Source organism: Agelaius tricolor, unplaced genomic scaffold (assembly GCF_023055355.1).
Source record: "Agelaius tricolor isolate 1412-34295 unplaced genomic scaffold, bAgeTri1.0.p SCAF_2, whole genome shotgun sequence".
NCBI classification, from domain to species: Eukaryota; Metazoa; Chordata; class Aves; order Passeriformes; family Icteridae; genus Agelaius; species Agelaius tricolor.
Window position 1 is genome coordinate 39,442,461 of NW_027269262.1, and position 24,900 is coordinate 39,467,360.

The 24,900-nt window shown below is 36.6% G+C and overlaps 1 protein-coding gene across 1 annotated transcript in view; it reads right to left on the minus strand.

Moving 5' to 3' along the window:
* Nucleotides 1-24,900, minus strand: part of DOK6 (docking protein 6) — a 250,202-nt gene that overhangs the window by 139,422 nt on the left and 85,880 nt on the right. Inside the window, exon 2 of the mRNA XM_071456531.1 lies at nt 18,926-19,033. Within this exon, the coding sequence (XP_071312632.1) occupies nt 18,926-19,033 (108 nt within the window). The remainder of the gene's footprint in view (nt 1-18,925; nt 19,034-24,900) is intronic.

The following is a 24,900-nucleotide window of genomic DNA, read 5'->3' on the forward strand; positions in this document are numbered from 1 at the left end:
AGAGGCAAAACTGTGAAAGTCTATCCTCCCATTGATAGAGAATTAAGTTAATGAAATTCTGAATTCTGGATTTAATGCCAATTAAGCATGAGTCATTTCTCTACTTGCTGAACATGTGCAATTAAAAAAACACCTGAGAGTATATTATCTTGTATGAAGGAAAAGATGAACTTTCCCTTGGCAACCAGATTGCTTTATCTCCATGATTTTTAAAACTGTGGATTAAATTTTATCTAGTATTTTTAAAAAAAAAACCCACAAAAATAAATAGGCATTTTTAAAAGGGAAAAAATATCAAAGCTACTGAAAAGGAAAATAGAAAACTTATAAAAATCATGCTACTTTGAAATAATTAAAAACATCACTTAGCAGATTTTAAGAATGTTTTAAAAGACTAACAAAATTTTTAAAAAGTACAAAAAAGTCCCTGTTTTTTATGAGTAGTACATTAGGTAAATCTACTTTTTTAAGCAAGGAATACTATACCAAAATTTGCTCCCTCTGGTATGATAATGGACTTGTTTACAAAATTCAGTCTAATACATTGAAAATATTTTTGTTCTTCACAACAACAAAATATCATTCTTAAACTACCTATACCATTGATAATCTTGCATCAGTAAGAGAAACATAAAAAAGGGAAAAATTTTCCTTCCAATTACATATGTAACAGTCTTACCTAGATGTTAAAAAAAAATAAAATAAAAGAGCATTTTCCCATTGTGGGATTATACTTCACCTAAAACTTTGTTAACATTGAAAACAACTCAAACCAGCAAAAACTTTGTAAATCAGTTTTCCTATTTCCTCCAATTGTAACAGTCTAGAACAAAATTAATTTCAACAATGAATAAAATCCCTAATATTGCCTCCTTAGTGAGCAAACTTGCAGCTAGATTTTTTCTGATTTTTTTATCCTTTGATTTCTTCCAAGAGGTGAAATAAATCCTTTTTTATTAGGCTATGATTATGTAGTATGCAGATTTCCACTACCATTAGCACGTTAGCTTAGACTTTCTTTTCTCTACTAGACATTTAGTGCTGTTCTCCATATGTTGCTCAGTGTGGTATGTGCTAGGGACTCTTAGCACCTGGACCATTTCTCAGTTCTCCTACTCCTCATCAATAATTCCTGCTTCATATGTCCATCACTCAGCAGCCCACACAAACATTTCCTAGTTGGTTTTTTTTTTCTATTTCTTGATTTTTTTGTATCAGTCTTTAAAACCACTTTTGCTTTTTCTCTAGAAAGATAATTTAACACTGATTGATGAAAAGATGTGGAAGACTTACTAAGCTTACATGTAACCAAAATTTGCCAAGGTTTCTTTCTTTCTTTTAGAATTTTTTTTTTCATCTATTATACAGGGTTTTTTCTTTCTTGGTGGAGGGGGGATGGGGCTTGACATAGCTGTATCAGAGGCATCCAAGTCCTCTACTTCTCATTAATATTTGATAAAAGGACATAGCCTTGAAGGGCTGCTAGGTAGGATAACTTCTAGGATTGGTAAAGGCATAATCTCACTCCTGCAAAGTTATACTAGGCTAGACTTGCATCAGGGTCTCAAGGCTACACATCAGTGCTGGTTACTGTAACTTGGTTCCTCTCACTGCCAGGAATTTGCTTAATCTCAAAGATTCCTTGTAAACACAGATGAAAAGAAACACACTTGATCTGGTAACAAATATTTTTGGATGTTTGGATTGTTCACCAAAATGTAATAGTTTTTTACAGATACATCAAGCACTGAACAAGAAGGCAAAGGATCCTACAATAAGGTTTCTGACACTATTGCTCATATATCTTGATCACTCATGAATCATTTAAATATTGATTCAAGTAATGCAATGCACTTCCTCTCATCCTTATTGTTTTTCTTTATTTTGGTCTGGAGATAAGCCCAAAACTTTAACTTGTTTTGTGTTGGTGTAATATCTCATCTGGAAGAAAACCACATTCAGAGCTTCCACTTCCTTCCTATAGTAAATGTGACACAGGAATAATAAAGTCCATAACTATCAACACCTTGTAAATACTGTCTAGCCACATCTGGGTGGATCAACAATCAAAACAAAAACCTAACAAAACAAACTCAACATAGAGCAGTGCATCAACCTTAAAAACAAGAGAAGAAACTGCAAAGGATTCCTCTGAAAGAACCAACAGTAAACAAATCTCATGCTATATGGTCAAAAAAGACAAGATGATCAGAGGAAGCATTTAGCTTATGTCCTCACTTTGAAAAAAAATAAAAAAAATCTTCATTTCCTTGAAGTCTATGATAGTAATATTTAACCTGAGAGGTTCACAGAAAATTGAAGTCACCTTTCTGCATGAAGATCCTAAATTTGGCACTAATACCAAATTCCTTCAATTCCCTATTCCCTACCAGAATGCACAAGCGTTGTCAGATGCCAGGGGACTGAGTTACAAGAAATAATAAACAATTGGTCTGTTTCAGTTTTAGTGCATGTCTGTGCCAAGAGAACTAGGAAAAGCATCCTGATAGATTTCAGAAGTCTAACTCCACTTGTCTCTAGCTACACCAACTGTAATTTAATTCCAGTAAGGCCATGCTGCAGATATCTGGTAAATAATTCAAGTGTAGGAAAACTACTAATATAAGAAAGCCTTTGGTGCCATGTAGCCATAGCAGGATACACAGGTATAGGCTGATGATCAAGGAAATTATTTAGGATTTTTATATGGAAAATAAAATCTCTGAACAGCACACACAGGTCAATTACATCTGTCTAGCCAGAAAAGATCAGGAAATAGATTTCTAGTAACAAATCTCTGGTCTCTCAAAAAACAATTTAGCCCTTGCCTGTCTATCAACCTTAAGTCTTCTTTTTGAAAGAGCATTTGTTACCCAGGTAAATAACAGAAAATAATTACAGGCTTGCAATTTGATTATACTAGCAAAATATTTTATATTATGAAACTGTTATTGTCAATGCACCTTAAAACACCTATCATTTAAAATGTTTGGGTGTTTTGTTATCACTTCAGTATCTTGGTTATATTCCTAAATGTGAAAAGCTATTAAATTCCAAAAGACACTTAATTTAAATAAAGGCTTATATTAACTGAGATGCATTGCTTCTTTACAGTATTTATGTATTTTTCCTCTTTTCTGATTACTTTCTTTGGAACTATGTTTATTTCTTTCAAAGAGGAAGGATTTTAGGAACAATTCAATACACTTTCTCTTTAATCTACAACACTTCACTGTTGACAAACACTGGACATTTTTTGTTTGCTTCTTGTACTAAAAATCTGTTCTAGTCATGCAGCTGAAGGGGTAGGATTTCCTTTTGTATTACATGGACATGTAAAGACTGTACATATATAACACATTGTGGGGTCTGGTGCTCAAATTGTACATTTAAACAGATAATTCTTCCACAATTACAGAAATATTACTTCCAAATCACTTATTATATTTGCATCTCTACAAAAATTAAAATTCCATGGTAAATAAGAAAGGAGGTCCAAAAGAGATGAAAACCACAAAAATCATGAATAAAACCTTAAGTGCCCCATTCTGAGTTATATCTTATTTGAATTCTTCCAAACATGTGCCTCCCATACGAAACTGGGAGGGAAATGATTCTGCAATTCCATCTACTGAATGTTATTTCCACTGTGCAGAGTCCTGGAAATTGCATGGGCAGAAGAAAAGGTCTGAATTTACATAAATGGGTTTCTGTTTTGCATTGCACACTACCTTCCTGTCATTTAAGTTCTAACTAGAAAAAATAGAAGCAGAAGAGAAAGCTACAAAATGCAATCATTTATCCTCTTATTTCTTAATAATGGCCCACATACGACCATCTGTTGTGTAATACCACGCAAGCAGTAACGTGACAAAGCGAAAGCCAACACAGGGACAAGGAGCAAGGACTCCAGTGAGGGATGCCCAGACAGTAAAGAACCACCCCAAACCAGAAACAGCATGGCAACAATGAGAGAGGGATTTAAAAAGCAAAGGCCGTGTCAACTATCACAGCAAGAAAAGCGCAAAGGAGGCACCAATATGCTGCTTCCAGTCTGCAAAAGGAGAATACAAGATGTTGGCTCAGTACAGATCAGAGGACCACAGACAGGATCTCAAAGCATCTAAACATCTGCCTCCAGCTCAGCTTTCAGTGAGCAGCTAGCAGTGGCTTCTTTGACATTGCTAAATCCAATTGCCACAGAGTAGAAGTTTTGTTACAGCTTTGGATGGAACTGGATGTGATTTGGGCTCTTAAGAAAAGGCAGTGTGCTACCTGAAAAGCATAAAGACCTTTGAGACTGGGGAAATGGCTGCATTAACAGAAGCACAGGCCATAAATCAAGGGAAGTGACTTTTTTTTTTTTTAAACTCAGTATTCATTAGATCACATCTTTAATATCCTGCCCAGTTTTGGGACTCCAATGAAAAAGTGACTCCAATGACAAGGTGAGTTCAGGAGAGGCTCCGCAGTACAGCCAGAGCTGGACCTCTTGCCCTGTGGAGTGTAGAGGTTGAAGGAAGAGGCTGCTCCATCCTGCAGCAGGGATGGCTTTGAGAGCATCTAACTGTAGTCCCCCCAGTGCCAGCAGGGAGATTACTGAGGAGGCAGAGCAAGGCTCTTCACAGCTGTGCCTGGGGGGAGGAAAATGAGCAATGGGCACAAACTGAGACAAGAGATGTTCAGGCTGCATATGAGAAGTGATGCTCCCACCATGAAGACAGTCCGGCAGCGGGACAGGCAGCCCAGTGAGACTCTGCAATCTCCATCCTTGGAGACTCAACTGGACACTGCCCTGTGCAACCACATTTGCTCAGACCTTGGACCTCAGAGGTGGCTCTGCTGTGAGCAGGAACTGGACAAGAAAACTCTTCATAAGAAATAACTTGTAAGTTTAAGAAAGGGATGCTAACAGACCTGCAAGGATATTTGGACCTTTGTGGGTTTGGACAAACCCTTATGGTATTAGGCCATTCAGAGTATTTAAGATGAAACACATTTCCACAAAATCAGCATATATTGCACAAAAACAGCAATAGGACAAGGAGATGCAAGAGACTGGAGAACAGGACCTAAGGTTAAAATGTAATGAGGCAGAAAAAAAGGAAAAAAAAACCTATTTAATGAAAGAATAGCAAATCTTAAAACATAAGATTACAAGAGAAACATAATAAGGAAGAAGAGAAATCCCAAGATCAGAGAAGTGAAAGAATGGATCATAAAAGAGGAAAAACAATTCAGAAAGAGAACAGAAGAGTTTTCCCCATAACTGCATGTGGATTTACCCTTGGAAGAGGAGTTGTTATGGTAACAACACTCTCCAGGACTATTGTCAAAGAGTGGCATATCAACCTCTGCATTACACCTCTAGGGCAGGTCTCCAGCTGCTTTTTCAGAAGAGTAAGTTTTTAAGAAACTTCTACCAAGTAAATGTTCATTCCTCTAAGTACTAAAAGGAAACCACATCTATAACAACAGTAAGAATCTTGTCTGTTAACTGAAAAAGTACATAATAAAAAAAAAATACACAAAACTGGGCAGAATTAATGAATATATTTAAGATAAATCAGGCTAAGTATAAGGCAGTAATGTCAGGGCAAAAAAGAAAACTTTGATGGGAAGAAATATGTGTAGATCTGACAGTAGAAGGATAATGAATAATTCCTTCTTATCCTCCAGATAAAATTGAGATTTAAAAAAATGCATGTTTGAAATTTTCAGCCTCTTTAGAAAACCTAGATGACATTATGTAAATTTAGACTGAATACAAAATAAAATAATGATTTTAATTTCTCCAAATTTAAATAAATGGAAGAGAAATAAAAATTATTACTATTTACAACTGCAGTGGGTTGACCACTGGCCAAACTCCAGTGTACTCATGAAAATCATTTACTCATCTTCCTCTCCTATAACTGGAGCAGAGGAGGGGAAAAATCCAGTTAAAATAAAGCTCATGGGGTTGGGATTAGGATTAGGAGAAGGGGAAAGCAGGCTCAAAATTTTAAAGGGTATAAAGAAAACTTCTCTCCATTCTTTAAGTTTTAACTATTTCTAAGTATTAGAACATCTGACTTTCATATGGGCTACAGCCTGGGTACCCAGTTTCATGGTGTGCTATAACTGATCACTCACCACATACGCAGTTACAAACTCTTAATTTCGTCTCAAGGAACTCTAAAAAAATTAAGGATGCAAAACAATCTTCCTCGACTAGCTTTTGTTGTGCTACTTTAAATTCTAAACTGGTTGACAGTGTTGGTAAATCAAACCTACCAGGGCAGAGGAAGTGTATTGAAGTCATTTCAGCTGCCTTTACCAGGCAAAGATGTAGGGATTTTTCCAAGCCAAGTTACTTTCTCTCAAGCCGTGCTGCTGTAATGCTGTCAGGATTGAGCTGCTGCCTAACCCATAAAATCAACCAGCCTGCTGGGATTATTCTGGTTCTGGCTGGTAGCCTGGTGTTTGAAAGTGATAGTTGAAATCTGATCAGTTCATGTGCACATGGACCTATTCCCTTAACAAACATTTTAATTAGGATTTTAAAATACATAATGAAAAAAATGCATTCACACTTCATGGAGTAATTGTACAGACAGTCATTGGCAGAACAAAAATCCCAGTTCTCCTCAATCCCATTTCCTTGCTATCCTAAAGATCCTTTGAAATATGTTTTTCAATCTAACCTTTCATTTTGAAGAGCAATCTGAATACCAGGCTACTGTGCATGCATTAAAATAAAAGGGGAAAAATACAGCCTTCTGTAAAAGTGAGTGTTAACAAAATTTAAACTAATGCCTTAATACTAAAACAACACAAATTTTCTAATTTGCAGCCCAGGTGCACACTTGAAAAATAACATCATGCTAGAGAGAGATGGCAGAGGGGGAAGATGATTCACAACTGAAATAAAATAGGTTTCACAATTATCCTCTCAAATTTCAGCTGCAATTAAAAAAAATGCTTTCAATATCAAACTTCCTGCCAGAGTTAGTAGGCGTGCAAACCATATTTATGCAATATTTCACTATGAACACTAGATCATTAGATGAGTGCTAATATCTTTGTGGGGTGAATAAAATACAATGGACACTTAGAAATCGTTTCCAGTTTTCAGAGTTTTCAATTTTGACATTCCCAAAATACATGATTATGTCCAGATCTGCTCTATTTTTGACCCAAAGGTATTGGTTAATTAAAAGGAATACGTTCCTGGTCTTTGAGTGGAAAGGAAAGGAGGAACATACTTTTCCAAAACTTCTTACATTTTCCTCTTGTTTACTTAAATCAGCTGACTTGCATTAGTTTCCAAAATTATCTTGTTAGATCAGCTCAATTAAAAATAAGTGTTTATTAACATAGACTAAATTTGAAAACAAATCACTTACATGCAGTAATCACTTGAACGCAGTAAGTGATGTGTATATATAATTCTTCCTGCTGAACTGCAAGTTAAAACCCTAACCACAAAATCTCTCACTGCACTGCCAAACTGGGTCAGGTGTGTTGGAGGATCCCAGTAACCGCAGGCTTTCCATGCACATCAATTATTATGCCTGTATCTATGCTGTACATGATGCCAGTGGCCGAGCCCCAGGTGTAATTCCTCTTCCTATCTGTTTCAATCTGTGCAAGCCTTTAATTTCAGCTGTAGCTCCCTTTAGCCAGATTTTGAAACCATGGGGGAGGCTGGGGTCAGAAGCAGGTGACAAAGCCTGGCTTACCTCTAACATAACACAGGGGGAAAAAAATCCCAGCTGAGAATAAACTCATGATGCAGATTTTAGGGACTAAAATGCTGACTATCTGCTGAATGATCAAGAGGTATATTCAGAAAAAAAAAAAAAAAATTACACTAGCCAGGAAAAGAGACATCTTTGTCTTTGTAGTCCTTATTCTTGGCTTTCTCACCTTATTCCAAAGGGGAGAAACACACACACACAAGCACAGGACTCAGCTGGGGGCTTGGATGCACTGCTGGCCATGGACAGCAGCAAGTGGTGCAAGCCCATGTGTGCTCATCTGCAAGCTCAACCACAGACATACCCACTAGCTGACAGTTCCTGGCTTGTCTTGTTTCTAGAAAACATTACACACCCACCACAAAAGTAGTGCTATTTAGAAAAACTTTCCCCTCTGTTGATTTTTAAAGGTTGTAAATATGCCTCAGTGTCTATAAAAATAACTCCCATCCCAATCCAACAATGCCAGAAGTGGCATTTTGATGCTGTTCTTAAATATAAACAACTATATTAGAGCCATTTCAGATATTCCTGAGGAAGTATTAACAGCACCAGTCTACCTATGAGATTCCTCATCAGAAAAATACATCAACTAGATGAAAAACTACCAGGTATAGAGGGAAAATGAATGAGTTTAGTTTAATCTAAATTCAGACAATGTCTGTACATATATGTGTACACACACATTCAAAGTGGTCCAGACATCTCTGGGAAAAAAAGGTGAAAGAGAGAAAAATGCCATAGAAACAGAGGTAAAAGAAAATTGCAAGAGTGAAGTAATTTGCACGAGAAGAATATTCTAAACAGAACTGTAACCCTTCTTTTAGGATTATTTTAAAATAGTTTTTGATTTTTTACAAACTTTTTAAAATGTTTTCATTTTATTTGTTTCTAAAATTAACTGAAGTTTGTTAGCTGATAATTTGAAAATTCTTTTAGCTTAATTGTCATTTGGGATAAATTAATTTTGAGTATCTATTATGACAATTACACACAGCTACATTTTCAACTCTAATGCATTTTTAATAACCTTCATCAGCCAGTGATTTGAATTTCAAATTTCCCTCTATGAAGAAGAAAAACTTAGATAGTTTTGTGCTAATTTTCATAATAAATTGCTCTTTATTTACATTGCAAAGCCTCCCTTACTCCAAGTAAACCATAACCTTAAATGAAACTTAGTACTCATAAGACTTATTATATTTCATCTCCCTTTATTAATAGAAAAAAAATTACAGAGACAAACCTCATACACCATAACCTTCTGTTTGTACCTGTCTGCTTCCTTTTATAGTGACTGCAGAAGGGTCTGTGCCTCTTCCTATTTCCACAGCAATATGGTAAACATTCCCCAGCAACACAGACACATAATTCTGAGTAGCTTCAAGGGAAAATGTTGTCATTAGGAAAAAAAAAGTCCCCACATAACATATTTTTTTACTGGTGTTGTAATAAACTGCAGTCTAGATAATTAGGTCTTTAACTTTCATCACGAACTTTTATTATTTATGTAGTATACCTACTTTCTACACTTGAATAGTGAAAATAGATGCACAAAATATTGGAAAAAATACAAATGCAGAGTCAAGTGCTGAATGCTAGGAAAGGAAGATCTCAGTGTTTGACTGCTAGTTCCATAGGCCTAGTTTACCATTTTCTGTTGTTTATGGCAGTGGGCCCCACTGGGTTTGATTTATGGCCTTCCTACTCTGTATCTTATGACAAATAAATATCTTTATGTTTATTGGTACCTATTCTATACTTATTATAATACACATTGTCATAAATATACAATTGCATTTGATTTTCCATAACTATTTTTCACCACAGTAAGAACAAATAGCAAATACCATTCTGCTAAGCAGAGGCTTTATAAATTTGTTTGACTGTCATAAATTCATAATGTTTTTCTGACTTAATAGTATGATCTGATTTCTCAAGGTTCTTCTGTAATGGTCGTCACATGAGTATATTTCACATATGTAGTTTCACAAATATTAATTTTCTTTTATACCTTCCTTGCTTCTGAGATGTGTGGATTATATTGGCAGGGAAGAAACAAGGAATTGCATGGTGAAAACAAAAGAAAGTAAAAAAAAATGTCCTTTAAACTTTTTATTTGAAGTTAAGATATCCAGATTTCGCTTTTCATTTGCATTAAAAAGGGGAGTTTGGTTGGTGCAAATCTCCACAGCAAGCCCAGCTGTTTTGTATTCTAGCTCAACTCTTTCTTCTTGATTTCTCCCCCAAGGACCAATAAGGACCTGCTTCAGAGACCTCAATTCCAGTCTCTCCCCTCCCAAGTGCCTATCCCCCAGCTTCATCAGGGTCTCTGCTACTGAAACCCCCTCTTCCAAACACATGCTCTTCCTATTGTGGAACTGGCCTCTCCTGGGCCATGTCTGAGAAGTGAATATCTCCCAGCTGCTGGAACAAATGAGGTAATGTTATTGGAGAGCAATTTACTTGGGTGTAAAAACCCCAACAATCTCTCCTTGCTTTCTGGTAATGTGCACCTGCCCTGCTGCACAGACTTTTTTTACTAGGAATAGTCGAGCTGAAGTGACAGATCATGTCCATGCTCTTTGCTTGCTTGTTCACCTCCCTCTCATTGTTGGGATTGCTATCTCTGCACCAATCTCCCTGGCTTTGTGCAGTCAATTAAAAAAGATTTATTACTTTTAGTAATATTTATTTTCTTCAAAATCTCCCCATCCTATTCTTCACTTCAGCATTTCTCATAGCAATTATTTGAGCAGCCAGCTTTCCATTGACCTTGGAGTCTCTCACAGCTTTCTAAAGGATAAGGTGCTTCATAGAGTGCCAGAACATTTATTCCTTTATTTCTCTCCTACGCTCTAATATTTGGTCTATTTCTTCTCTTAAGTTTTATTTCAACCATTTTCCTTTTCATGTGACCAAGTGCCAGAGGAGATACATACAGAGAATTGCTCCATGATCTCACCTCAAATACCTGTCCCTGTACTAATCTATAAAAATGATAAGTAGTTCTTACAATGAATAGCAGTCTTTAGCCCTGAATGAACTGAGGGAAACATATTCCATTACTCAAGAGAGAAAATTATCTGAATTTCCATCATATTCAAAGTTTTACAGATGACACAAAACATTTTAGCTGTCAAAGTCAGAAGTGCTTTCAAAAAATATGCACAAAATAGAGGTTTGCAAGGCTTTGAACTTTGCCAAAACATGGCTAGGTTTCCATGGCAAAACCAGAATATACATAGCTGACACACAGACCACCATATCCTCTACTATAAAGCAATAACACTAGAGCAGTTCAAAGAAAAGTTCTCCTGAGGCTGTTTTAAGAGACACTAGTACGATTAAGTATATTTTTTCCACCACTGAAATACACTCAGGAGAGGACAAGACCAGTTTGGCTCAATACATGCAGCACAGAGTTATAGCAAGAACTATAGTAGCAACTTTAGTGACATAAATTTCATAGGTCACAGAAAAGTCTGCGTTGGATGGAAACCCTGGAGATCATCTGGTCCACCTTGAATGTAGCCTCTTCAATTAGGTTACAAAAGGCCTTGCCAAGCTAGGTCTTCAAGATTTCCAGTGTGGAAATACTGACCTCTCTACTTAGCCTGCTCTCACGTTTAGTTGCTCTAAACATCAGTTGGCTCTTCTTTTTTTATTCCTTGTATCAAGCTGATTTCCTCTGAAGCAACCTCTGCCATTGCCTCTTGTCCTTCCCCTGAGGATCCTTGAGAACACTTCAGCCACTCTATCAAAATTGGAAGGCTGTGATTAGATGCCCACAGGCCTTCTTTTCTCACTAGTGCACATCTTGTTCCTTCAGTCTTTCCTCAGGTTCTCCAACCTCCAACTTCCTCACTGACACTCTCTGGAGATTTTTTCCTGTCTTGAACAGAGCAGTGAGGAGACCAGAATCAGACACAATATTACAGGTCAGGCTCAATATGGAGAAGCTTCCAGGCTGAGAGTCCTCATGCTGCTGCCCATCCTCCTCCTGAGGCTTTCCAGGACATGGTTTGCCTCACGGCTGCCACACAGCTGCTCAGCTCAGCTCACTGCCCAATGGGATCCTCGGGGCCTTTGCAGCAGAGCTGCACTGCAGACAGTTCCCAGCCTCTTCTACTGCTTTAGTTATCAGGCTGCAGGTGCCGGACTTCTTGTTTAGCTTTCTAGCGGTCACGGAGCCTCCAGCCCTGGAGATACTCAAAACACAAGTGGACATGGCCATGAGCAATGTGATCTGACTGATGCTGCTTTGAGTGGGAGATTGAACTAGATGGGTTCCAGAGGTCCTGAATTGTTCTGTAGTCCAATAGCATTTTATATTTGGTTTCACATTATATTTTTTTTTTTACATTATATATTTTTTTTTCATCCGGCTGAAATGTTTAAACATTGCTCTCCTACCCAGTATTACTTTTTCCAAGAAAAAGGTTTAGTCTTCCAGCTTCTTTTAATACTTTATATAATGGGAATATATTATTCTATTTAAACAGCTGATTTGTAAGAGCAGACTGTCCCTTTTGCTGCAAAACTGTACATAGAAAGTCAACTATTACTACGAATTTTCTGTACTAAACTGTACGTGGCTCTTCATATAAGAACCACCACTAACAGGTCTCGGTGTTGCTTTGTGTTACAAGTAAAGATTATCTTTAATTTTCCTATTCTTATTTCATTCCTTGATACTCAGATTCAGCCACTGATGCCACTTTTGAGGAATTTAACACCACACATTGACACTTACTTAACCTGAGAATTTACACTTCAAATTAATACATTGTGACTTAAAGGTTTAGATGGATGAATGGGTACAGGAAGGGACTCATAGGATCACTGATGCATTTTAGGCCCATATTTGCAGGATTTCAAGGTCCTGTCAGCATGCTCAACTTGTAGATTTCTTCATTACATTGTTAAGGAAAGAAGATGTTATTGCCTTGATATTAACTTTGTAAAAAATGATTTTATTTGTTTGTATGCTGCCCTTTGATGTGCTCAGACTCTATTAACGGCTTTATTACCAGCACAGCTCAAATTATTCCTGCAATTTGCTTTCTGGTACATGGAATGCTTGCTTTGAACAACCATGTTGTTCAAATAGTTCTATATTTTAAGAGGCATCTGATAATTACTGCAAATCTTTTTGTTTGGTGACAGAACTGTAGCTATTTTGCTAACAGTTATTCATTCAAATAGGGTTCATTTTAATTTCATTGGCTGAGTAATAGCAGCCTATGGAAGCAACGTCCTTCATAACCTTCCCATACCAGCCACATGATTTTGCTACAAGATATTACTTGAAAGTGGTATAAACAAATATTTGAAGATAATTACATGTCAAAATGTGGGAAAATAAGGATATAATTTTCAGGAATATTTAGTTACCTCTGCTGTGGAAGACTTGGCAAAATAGGGATGTAAAACCACACAAAGTACATTTGGGCACCTCTTTCAACTTCAAAGAGCAAAGAATTACAAAAAATATTTGTTAAATTCCTAATTATTTGCAGATAAAAACTTAAAATATATTATTCAAAACTAACATAATCACACACACACTCATTGGACTCATTAGAAAATACTACACTGACATCACTATTTTGAACTTTTTGAAAGAAATTCTGGAAAAAAAAATTTCCATCATTAATAAGGGAAGAAGAGGGAAAGGAAAAAGTGTTCTAAATATGGGGTGGTTTTCAAAGAAAACAACATCTGTGAATGTGACCAGATCTTCATAAGGTATTCCTGTTTAGCTTTCATCAAATATGATTTTTTGAGTTAATTTAATCAGATGAGAAAATAAAGACTTATTGAGGAAGTTTAGATCAGCTAACAAATAGTAGAAGCAGAATGGTCAACACAGCAAAACCAGGCAGGGTTTAATTTAAGATTGTGAAAAACAGACAGCATAACAATTACACCAAGAAAAAAAAACCTGCAGAAGGGGAATTCAAATATTTAAATTTATTGGCAAATCAAGTGTCTCAATATATCTTATCATAAAAAGCACAAGAATTAGGCCTAACACTTACATTTCGGTGGCTGTCCACCTTTCTTTTTAAGAACACCTTTACAGCTGAGAAACCATGAAATATTATGAGAAATAGTAGTAACATGCCAGATTATAGAAGTCCATAAGGAAACTTGCACAACTTCTGCTTTGTAGTGAACATGAGCAACATAAGAATCTGAAATACTCCACAGCAAAGCAGAACTCTTGGGGTAAACTAGAATAAAAGTAGAGTAGTTCACATTTCTTTAGCAATAAGAATCTTTATTTAGTCAACTTGGCAATGGCTAGAGAACACGAAGGAAAACAAAAAACCAGAACAACCCAAAGGCAACTAAGTGGAAACAATGAGAGAGAAGTTCTTATGATTATGATTATTATAATATATATATATATATATATATGTACCATATAAAAGCATTTTTATTTTTCATGTCAGGGCTGTAATTACATTTGAGAATTGTGGGAGCTAGCACCTATACGACTGTGGCAAAATTCAGTGGTTTTCAAAGTTATCAGGAAGTCACTTATCCTGAATAAGCACCTCACGATTTGAGGTCATCTCAGTTAGAGACCAGGAACTGTGCTGTAGAAGAATAAATATCTCATTGCTCCTGCATTCTGTGTGTTACTGCACACAGAGAACCTGTCCCATCCTTCCTCCAACCAAACAGGACTCTCTGGGTGTGCGTTTGTGCACACGTGCACACAGGAGACCTTAAAGCCAAGAAGTGTTCAAGATGCTGCTGCAGCTGGTACATGAACTTGCCATAAATCACTGGGATTGCATTCTACAAGTTTCTTCAGGACAATCGAACTATGACATAAAATTGTAGGGTATCTACCATTGTGTGGCCCTGGTCACAAATTTAATCCAGTAAACTACAGTTAAAAGGCTAATGCTGTTCTTTTTCTTGATTATTATCTATTTTTGTGGACACATATTATATAATGTGCTTAACACCATCTGTCCCATACACATTTTTGAGTATCAGAAGTTGTTGCTAAAACGTTTTGCAATTTATTTCCTTTTGCACTTGCAGATTTATATAAAGCACATAATAATCGAGCATAATGACAGGAAAAACAACATAAATCTAAAAATCTTATCCTACTTTAATCTTGCTAACTTAAAACTCCAAACCTTGGAGATAGCTGCTGTTTACACAATCTTAACAGAGCAATCTCTCATATTGGGAGGGATTAAATCAGTAAGTCTTGATCTCTATGCCAGATGTCAGCTATTTATTTATTTGAAAGGTAAGCACTCTAACACTGACAGATTCAAGCTTGCCTTGCTCCAAGACAGCTATATCTTGTCAGGGACAGACACAGCCCCCAACACCTTCACTTCATGTGAAGGCTATTTAGCTTATAAGTGAAGAAGAAGCATGCATGAATGGAACTGGACATTTTACAAGGAATGGAAGAATCCTTATTTGTTGATTCCCGTTTTGGTATTTATGGACTACTATTAGTAATTCAGCTATATCATCCTTAAGGGACATTTGGGCTCTTGAGTAACTCTGTTCTCTGTGTAGCTGGGCCTGAAGTGCCCATGATCAAGTTTATAACACAAAGATATGTCTACAGAACCCCTCCTCACATACCCACACCAGAGCATGTCACTTTTCTCTACAGTAAACCCCAATGTGAAAGTGCTCATTTCTACTCTCTTTCTTGCACATTTGCTTCATACTCTGGGGTCTTTGGAAAGGTTTTTGATCCTGATGGGTCAGAATCTATTCTGGTTAGTTGCTCTTCAAGCTCTACTTTGCTCTTTCTAATTCTGCTTTAACAATTAATTGGCCAGCTGTGTAATGCTTTTTCTAGTTCACTTGGATACAGTCCAGATTTGGACGTTTGATCTCTCATTTCTAGTAATCTTCATGTTGATTTGCTGCAATGCTCCTGAAAGCCACTCCTAATGGATTAAAGGCACTGGTACTGCCTGATCAGTGTGTCTCCAAATCATGAAAAACTCACTTTTTATATACCTTATATCTTCTATTACATAAGTGAGAAACCTTTTTTTATTTTTGCTTTCTTTTAAGTTGGTAAAGCTGTGGTGTCTATATTTGATCATTTCTGATAATGCAGGGGTGGCTACCAAGAACATACCCACCCTTGGCATGGATGCAGAGCTATTGCTATTTTGTCCCCTCTTTGGAGGGAGCGATGGGAGTCCACACAGCTGTTCTGCACAACCTCCACAATGAATGTTCAAGGGAAAACAGAACAGCAAAGCCATAAACTTACCTGAGCAAGACTGCAATGGTCTAAATTTACAGTAATGAGAAGTTTTAATTTGATACCAGAAACTGCAAGGAACAGATGAGGTCACGTTTTGGCTAACAAATGTAATATGCACTGCTGCTGTTAGGAGGCACTTGTCTAGGACTAAGGTCATTACTGTTATTTACAGTAAGAAAATTACTAGCAAAAAAACCCAACACCAAAGCAATGCACAACAGCAATTTACAGAATTATAGAATAGCAAATAAACCCATAAATAGTCTGGATACTTGGGGGTGAGGGGTGGGGGAATCAATTTTCTTAAGAGGACAGCTTTTTTACTCATTAATGACTATTTATTTAGCATATGTAAACCAGAAAATCTCTATTTTTAATTATCGTAGCTTTGTGTTACCAGTTCTGGGTTTTTGCGTTTGTTTAGCCCCTTCTATAAATCATATTGCCCAGTACACAAGTGTATTACATAAGTGCAGGAAATATATATAGTCATCTTGGTAAATTATTTTTAAGATGAATTTCATTTGAGCCTCATTTCAAGCTCAAACATGGAAAAGTGGAGATGTTGATGAGTTACTTATATTGGGGTACTGTTTGTCCTGAATATTGATTTGAACACAGATAAATCAAAGATATTAATTTTTGGCATATTCCCACTTGAGATGCAAAACTTTCCTCTATATCTCTGCATAAGAAAGCAAAAAAAAATTGCACAATACCATCTAACTGTGCTATTCCTAGGCCTTCTCCCAGGGTAACCCAGACAGATAAGAAAGTCTGAAAGTGAAGGACAAAAGTTGCCAGAGAAACAGTGCAGTTTGAGTACCCCTCTACACCAACCTCTGCTAATACTTACAAAGAACTTGTATAGGGGAAAGGAACTCAGGGTTGATATATATAGTCATATATGAATATTAGGAAATAAACAGAGCCTTTTGTCCCTTTATGCATGTTGTCCTTTCATAAGGAGGCAGGCTTGCAACTTCTATTTTAATCTTTCTTTAAAAGTACTAAGTCTCAGTTCTTCAATATTTAATACTTTTTTCATTGATGCTCAGTTTTCAGAGTTAATCTTCAACTTTTTATACCATATACCCTCTTTATATTTTGTGAGTGAGAAAGGAAATGGAGAATTTCAAGACAGGGCTAATAGTTTGCACTGACTAGAGATAAATATGCATTTTGAACAACTTCAGAATATAATGAACCAACAAAGAGCTCTAGAAGAGAAAGAAAGAAAATCAGGGTATTTTTGTCCAACACTAACAATCAAATAACTATATTTGATCCTGTAACAACCTGCACTGTTCCCTCAATAGTCACACTTGACTATTCACAACCCATGCACATCTACTTCACCATTATTTTACTTATCAGAATGGAGGCAAGTGAGGAGAATAATCACTATGAAATAATAAAATATCCTTGGGAAAAAAAATCAAGCCAGGGAATAAGATTCTGGGTTTCTATTTTGTGATAATATACCTTCAGAAATGATTTCATGGCTTTATTTGAAAAATGGATATAATCCAAGTGAAGAGATACAATTCCTCTTTCTCTGCACCCAGAAACACATTATCCTTTTAAATAGGAAAGAGTATCCATTTCTTTTTCTTTTCTTGCTATCCTCACAGAGGAGAAAAAGAGGGGGAAAAACAGATAGCAAAGAGTAACACCCCTCCTTTCCATTTGCAAATGGTGACTCTTCCATCAATACTACAATATGCAGCTGCATTGGTATCAACATTATTTTCCTAGCTTCTCAAACAATTCCTGCATTTCATATTCTTTTTCTACAATGATGACAGTTGAAAGGCAACATATAAAGTCTGAGTCCTTTAACTCCTTTAACACATTAAGTATGCTGTAGGCATAACAGGCTCAAAAAAGAATGAAAAGAAAACAACACTAAAAACTTCCCCAAAGCCTTGCAAAAGAGCTGTGGCTGCATCAGAAGCTCATGTTGGAGCAGGGTCCTGGCCCATGGACACATGGAGAGAGGAGCTCATGCTGGATATGGTTAGCTGTCAGGACTTGTGTCCCCAGAGGGGGACCCATGCTAGAGCAGTCTAGCTACGGGAACTGAAAGGCCAATTTGTAGTTTTATGGTAAAAACCTCACACCTGCCTTCGAGAGATCTAGGATTACATTCACACTTTTTCACAGCTTGCTGCGTGGCCCTTGGTTAAGTCATCTTTGTGTTTCAACTTGTCAGGTTTAAAGGAATATCTAACATTGATATGTCATAAAGCTAACAGTGACTTGATAGAAGGCAATAGTACAAGCACAGATCCCCACCCTGTTTTAGGATTATGAAATCTACTAACAGACTTGGGGGGGGCTGATAACAGTAACTTATGGGGCAGAAAGAAGAACTCATGCTCAAATATCTTGTTTCCCTTCACAGAAGTGCAAGTGATAGAGAAAGCAGGGAGTACCTCATTCAGCGAATCCTGACTTTTTACTGCTAAAAATCTTTTTGTTGACACAGCTTGTAAATCTTGAGTTCTGGGAACAATGTTACACATTTTAAGAGTGCCACCATTACAACTGAGGCATTTAGCATTTTCAGAATTTGTGTAATACTTGGCTAACAACTATTGATTGAACATTTGAATAGGCAGCCAATTTTACACATTTCCAAACTATGAGTGTTTAACTAAAAAACCATCATTCTGTTGCTTCAAATACATTGAGGGTTTTGTGCTCATCTGGGAAAAAAACAGTGTGATATCTCACCTGCATCACTGAGACTTATGGATGTTTTACTCTGCTTTATTGCCAGGATTAGGTTTTCAGCAAGGCTTACACTGTACTGTTTGCAAACCAGGCATAGCAAGAACACACTCTTCCCAAGGAAGAGTGGTAAACAGGCAATGCTTCAGCTCACAAGAAAGGCATGACTTACCTTGTGGAAGTTCCTGAAATATGCTGCCTTCTCATCTGGAAATTTTTCTAGCCTCCTGGGTCCTTTACTGGAAGCCTTCTTGAAAACCAACCAACAACGCCTAAAAATCTGTGAACAAAATCAATGGATTCTATTACTTTTTCTTTAAAGGTGAACAGTAGTACAAATGCATTCAGTTACAGAACTGACTTAGGAAGAAATTTTAAAACGAAAGTGTTTTACCTGAAGAGTAAAATTTGCACTTCAAAGAGAAGCTGATTAATGATAATCCTCTAGACTATATTATGCAAGTAAGAGATTAGATATCAATCTAGTTTTATAATCTATGACAGCAGTTTACTTCATTCTTCTCTCCAGTACTTGGACAGCTCTATAAACAATACCATATGCAATTTTATGTTATTAATTCAAGGATACATTGAAAAAAGTCCCAAACCCAATATTACTCAATGATTCCACTGGCTATACATGAAGAGCCTTAATTCAGTATAAATTCTACAAAATTTAATGACACATCACAAGAAATACAGTACTGTTACATTTGGATCAACCCTTCCTCCCATTACCAAAAAACTAAGTAATTAAAAACCCAAGGAAATTAGAGCAGGGATAGTTTTCCCCTCAGTCTGCTGTCTAAACTGAATACAAGCAGAAAATGTAGTGTCATTAAAATAATTAGGCTTAATTAACTACATTATGACACAATACTATTGACACTATCCTGTTGCCACTATCTAAGATGAATGTTATCAGTCAAAGTAAGTGAATTCTTTTAAAACCCTACCATTGAGCTACAGTATCAATATGTTTAATTATGAAGACTTTTAGAAGAATACATGGTATATAATAAAATCCTCTGCAAGTATATGTATTGCAAAGTGTAGAACTTTTAGGCTTTTTCTACTAAGGTTGTAAAGTGGCAACTGTACAACTGTGCTTTCTATCTCAGAAATTACTTCACCTATCCTGAGGGAAAGCAAAGACAATATCATATTTCCTGAAAAAAAATGACATTACACTTTGGGACATCATAAACCATCCTTATTAGATAGTACTTTCTTCAAATAACATCTTGGCAGTGTTGCAACTTGACTTTACCAAAACTACAGCACTGCTCCCACAGTTATTCCTTGATTAAACATATTAGCTCAACACAATTTTGTGGTGTGAAAAGCTCCACACACAAAGATATAGAATATTCACACTATTTTGACCTTACTAAAAAACAACAGTACCAACTGTCTGAAAGGGACATATTAATAAAAGTGTCACTTTTTATAATACTCCTGGCTCTTCTGGGATCCTGGGTGTTTTTTGTCTTTGTGTAGTTTCAGTTAATTTCTCTTCCTCTGAGGAAAGTCCTTTCCTAGGAAGTGCTTTATCAAGGTGAACACAACTATCTTAATTTCAAATGTTTTCTTATTTCCTAATTTTCATTATATGCCTTTAACATCTTACAGTGCTCAAAAAATTATCTTTAGAAAAGCCAGACCAACCCAAGTCCTCATCTTGGTGGTGGGTTTTAGCATAGTCATGGAATATGCATTTTGCAGATGACCTGAATTTTTGACAGCTGGTGACAATAAAACTGATAATTTGCGTTGATTAACAGAAGGTTTTCAAAGGTTGGTGGAGGGTTTTGTTTGTTTTTTGTTTTTTCTTTGTTTGTTTGTGGTTTTTAAAATATATTTTTATATGTGTGTATATGGGAGAGTCATATTTTGTTGCAATGAGAAGTATCAGTTAGAACCAGTACATTAGAAATATTCCTAAAAAAAAGGCAAACTATCCATCCTAGGGAGAGGTCTGACTCCATGACTATGAGGATGAGAACATTTTCTAGATCAAAGGTCATCTAGTGCATACTCCAAAGCACTTCCTTTAGTGACAAATGAGCAGGTTCAGACAAATGATGGCTTCAGTCTTTTTTTCACTGGATATCAATTTGGGGACAGTGTGAAAGTGAGTTTGAGGTTTTGCAGATAAGCTGATGAAATTCTAGAGGAAGGGTTTGACCTCCTTATTACTGGGAACTACTATCAAATACCAGGGCTTGATGCTAGTTATCTTTAAGGATGCTCATCAGCCTTTTCACACATTTCAGAACCAAGATGAATTCAAAGGCTTCAGCACACAGATTGCAGGAATGAACAGCCTTTGCTTTTAGAGAACACTGAATAGCAAGAGGAGAGAAACATAAGTTTGTCCTTTAGACTGCCACTGCTTCAATTTATTGGCATCTGTTTTTTCCAGACCTTTAAGAAGAGGAGAGATCTGAAGAATGAAAAGGCCCAAAGAGGACTCCTGATATTCTATGTACTTATGCCAAGATACATCCTTGCATTTGGATTTTATTTTTTGCAACCTAATTTTTAACTGGTATAAACATATACGGTTCCATTGCATTTCAGCAGCATTTTACCTTATTATGCCAACAGACACTTTGTATCTTAGTGCTTGAAAAAGCATTAGCATATGAATTTACCTATAAATATGAATAAATAGGTGCAGATGTGAGCACACAGCAAACAAACATTTGCCTTTCATAAGGCACCTCATTGTTATACAGAAGCCTACTCAATTATTCACGAACTGTGAGATACTCTTTTATCCCTGGCCTACTTTAGGATGCCATTGGCTGTAATCAAAACTTCTGAAAGACTTCTAAAGTCCTCAGATAATTGGGTAAGCCATTGTGAGAGAAATCAGCATCAGCCCTTCCAGAACTGAGAGAATTAGAACCACTTGCTGTGTTGTCTCCTTAATACTCAATATTTCCTGTGAGATTGTTTTCCACATGCGCTTAGTTGAAGAAATACCAAATATTTGATCATTTAATCAGGGTTACATCCTCAGATGAACACTCAATTGTTCAACAACTATGATTTTAAAATTTTGTATCAAGGGCAAACAACACAAAGTCCGCCCCATGCCATTGCATTTTTTACTGGAGAAATTCAGGAAGATGGCATTAAGTACATGCTGGGTTTAGGTTTTCTTTTATTATTGTATCAATTAGAAAAAACTTGTTCATTACAATCTTGAGAAGGATTCTATTGAAATTACCTGCAGAGCCTTAGGCATAGCTGAACCTCTTTAAAGAACGTCCTTCCTATCTCAGTTTTACAAGATGGGCAAAGCACAAAAAAAATATTCTTCCGGATTCTGTTACCCAGGATGTTGTGCAATTGTGTATCAGTAAGCCATGGCAGTAACTCAGCACGCTTGTGGTCTGCTGAGAACTGATTAGGTTGCCCCTTGTGATAGCACATGGGAATGATTTTGATTACAATGTACGAGCTTGAGGGGGAGAGGAGCCTCTTTCCTCAAGATGGACCCTGAGCAGCCTCATCTTGTTACTGACAGAATTCCAGAACCTGGAACAATATTACCTTATCGCCACCCCATCAAATGATTCCTGAAATATTTCCAGTAAGAAATTTGACTTATAATGCTGATACATATCTTCAGTGATCCTTTCTTTTATATTCTACTTGAAACACTGCAACAGACCAATTAATTAGGAAATCTGTGCATAATCTTATTTTGATACTTTTTCTTCTGCTTAATATAGTACACTGCTCAGCTCACATTTGCAGCATGATCATATTTTTTAATATTCTTGACTAATATATGCAAAAATTTGGCCTCTGAATGGGCCATTACTTTTCATGATCACATCGTACAATTCTGTTTTATTGTTGCCATGGCTGTTCATAACAAATCCATTAAAATACATATTGCAGGAAATCCACTGGCTAGATATTTTCAGAAAGAAGGAAATATTTTCCTCTTTTCTAAAATAATTTAAAATAATTGGTTTATAGTGGAAATCTTATGTATGATTTTCCATTTTCCAGATATTTCTAAGGCTTTTTTCCTAGCCATTTACAATAAATGCTTTTGAGATTCACATTTCTTTTCATCCACAGCTGTAGCAAATAAAGCTTTCCCAGTCATCACTAATATTTAGAAAAGGGACTTTTATTGACAACTTTCTACACATTACTCCAGAAATTTCACACTCAAACAACCCAACAGAAAACAGAAACAACAAAAAAATCCCCCAAGCTTTTTTTTTAATAAAGTTACAATACTATAAGCTTTTTTTCCAAATCACTTTAGATGCTCTGAAGTCTCCCTGCACCTATCCAAAGGACAGTACAAATGGCAGCTTTCTTGGGTATATTGGAAAACCATCTAATTTTCTGCCACTAGCTGTAGAAACATTTGTCTCTTGAGAGAAACAGCAATGAGTCAGCTCCTAATTACTAACAGAAACCATCACTGACCAGGACAGGCACTGAAGCATCACTCATGGAGCTTTTTGCTGGCATAACCTATCAAATTTTCTCCCAGGAAGACAACAACATAATAATATTCCATTCAGCATTTACATCTCATTATCTGCAGGAAAGGCTAGTTGATTTCTCATCCCTGACTTGCCATGTGTTTCATGTCTCTCCGGTTTGACAAGACAACATCTGCAGTATATGCATTAAAACCACCAAAATATGAACGTGTTCAGGTTTACCTCACTAGTTATCTCCATTAAAAATGAATATTTCTATGGGGTATGTGAGAGAAATGCAGTTTGCGGTGAGATTAAAAAATGTAGTCACAACTTAAAAATACAGCATTCATAATGAGAAAAATAAAAATAGTTGTCACAGTAAAGTCATGTTTAACCACTGTTTTGACACCCACCATTTTTTGATTCTGTGCATAATTTGACTAAGGGAGAAGAGACAAGAGGTGACACCTCACTGCTTCAATGAAACTACACTTGTCACAGATTCAAGTAAAACTTAGAAGAAATTGAAACAGAGTTATTATCTATAAAAAGGCTCAGGAGGAAAATGGGGATCTATACCTCAGCCCAAAGAAAAAGTTACAGGATCTAAGCTACTGCTGAGTGAATTCAACAGAAAAAAATAGGCCTGAGCTACAAACCAAAATACCTCATGGTTGCAATCCACTTACCTGAGCTACCAACATGTGAACAGCTCTGATTTTGCTGTCCACTTTTTTAACAACAGAAATGAAATACAGTTCCCACTGCACTAATTGGGTGCATTTTGGGTGCCAAATTTGGATTCCTGTGAAGAAGCAAGAGAGGCGGAGCACCGCTGCACAGCACTGAGCTCCCAAATTAGCACCGAGGGTGCAGAGAGGCAGGGAATTGAGGCCAGCTCCTGCTCCTTTACCACCCTGCTGGGAACTCACCTTTCTCCAGCAGCAGGGCAGAGACACACCACAGCCATCTGCTATCCAGCACCCAAACAGGAGAGGCCAAATGAATCCACAGCTCTACTCAGAAGCAAGAGCTTACCTACTCCTGTCAGAAGCTCTGGGATGTAGGGCTGAGAATTCACCACAAGATAAAATAAGCCTGGGTAGTTTCAATTTCTTTTTTTTTAATTGAGTCTAACTCTCCACCTCCTCTTGCCTACTTCAACATATTTTATTCAAATGTTACCAAACTATCTACCACAAAGCAACCACAATAAAAGCAAAGCTGTTTAAGCTGTCAAATCAGGATTAAAGAAATCCCACAAAGATATACCAGAAAAAAAGACTAGTAGTGTTTCCAATGAGAAATATTGTCTGAAGGTATGCTGTGAATGCTATCCAGCAGGGAAACATTCCTCATATATGATAACCTTGCATATACCCTTGAGCTTCATTTCATCATCCAAATTACAGAGAAAGGTTAAACTTCTAGATTACAGAGCTTGGGGCATGACCTCCTGCAACAATACAAGTAGGTGTTAGATAATTTTAGTATCATAGTTCAAATCCTAAAATTCCTGATAGCATTTTTTATTACTAATATTTTGCACATTGCAAATCTGCTGGCATTTAAAGTTAGGAATTGAAGAAATAAAGAAACATCTGCTACAAACTGTTTCATCTAAGATTAGATCAATCCTTGTGGGCTTGATTGCAGTCTGACAATTAGGATGGTTAGAGAG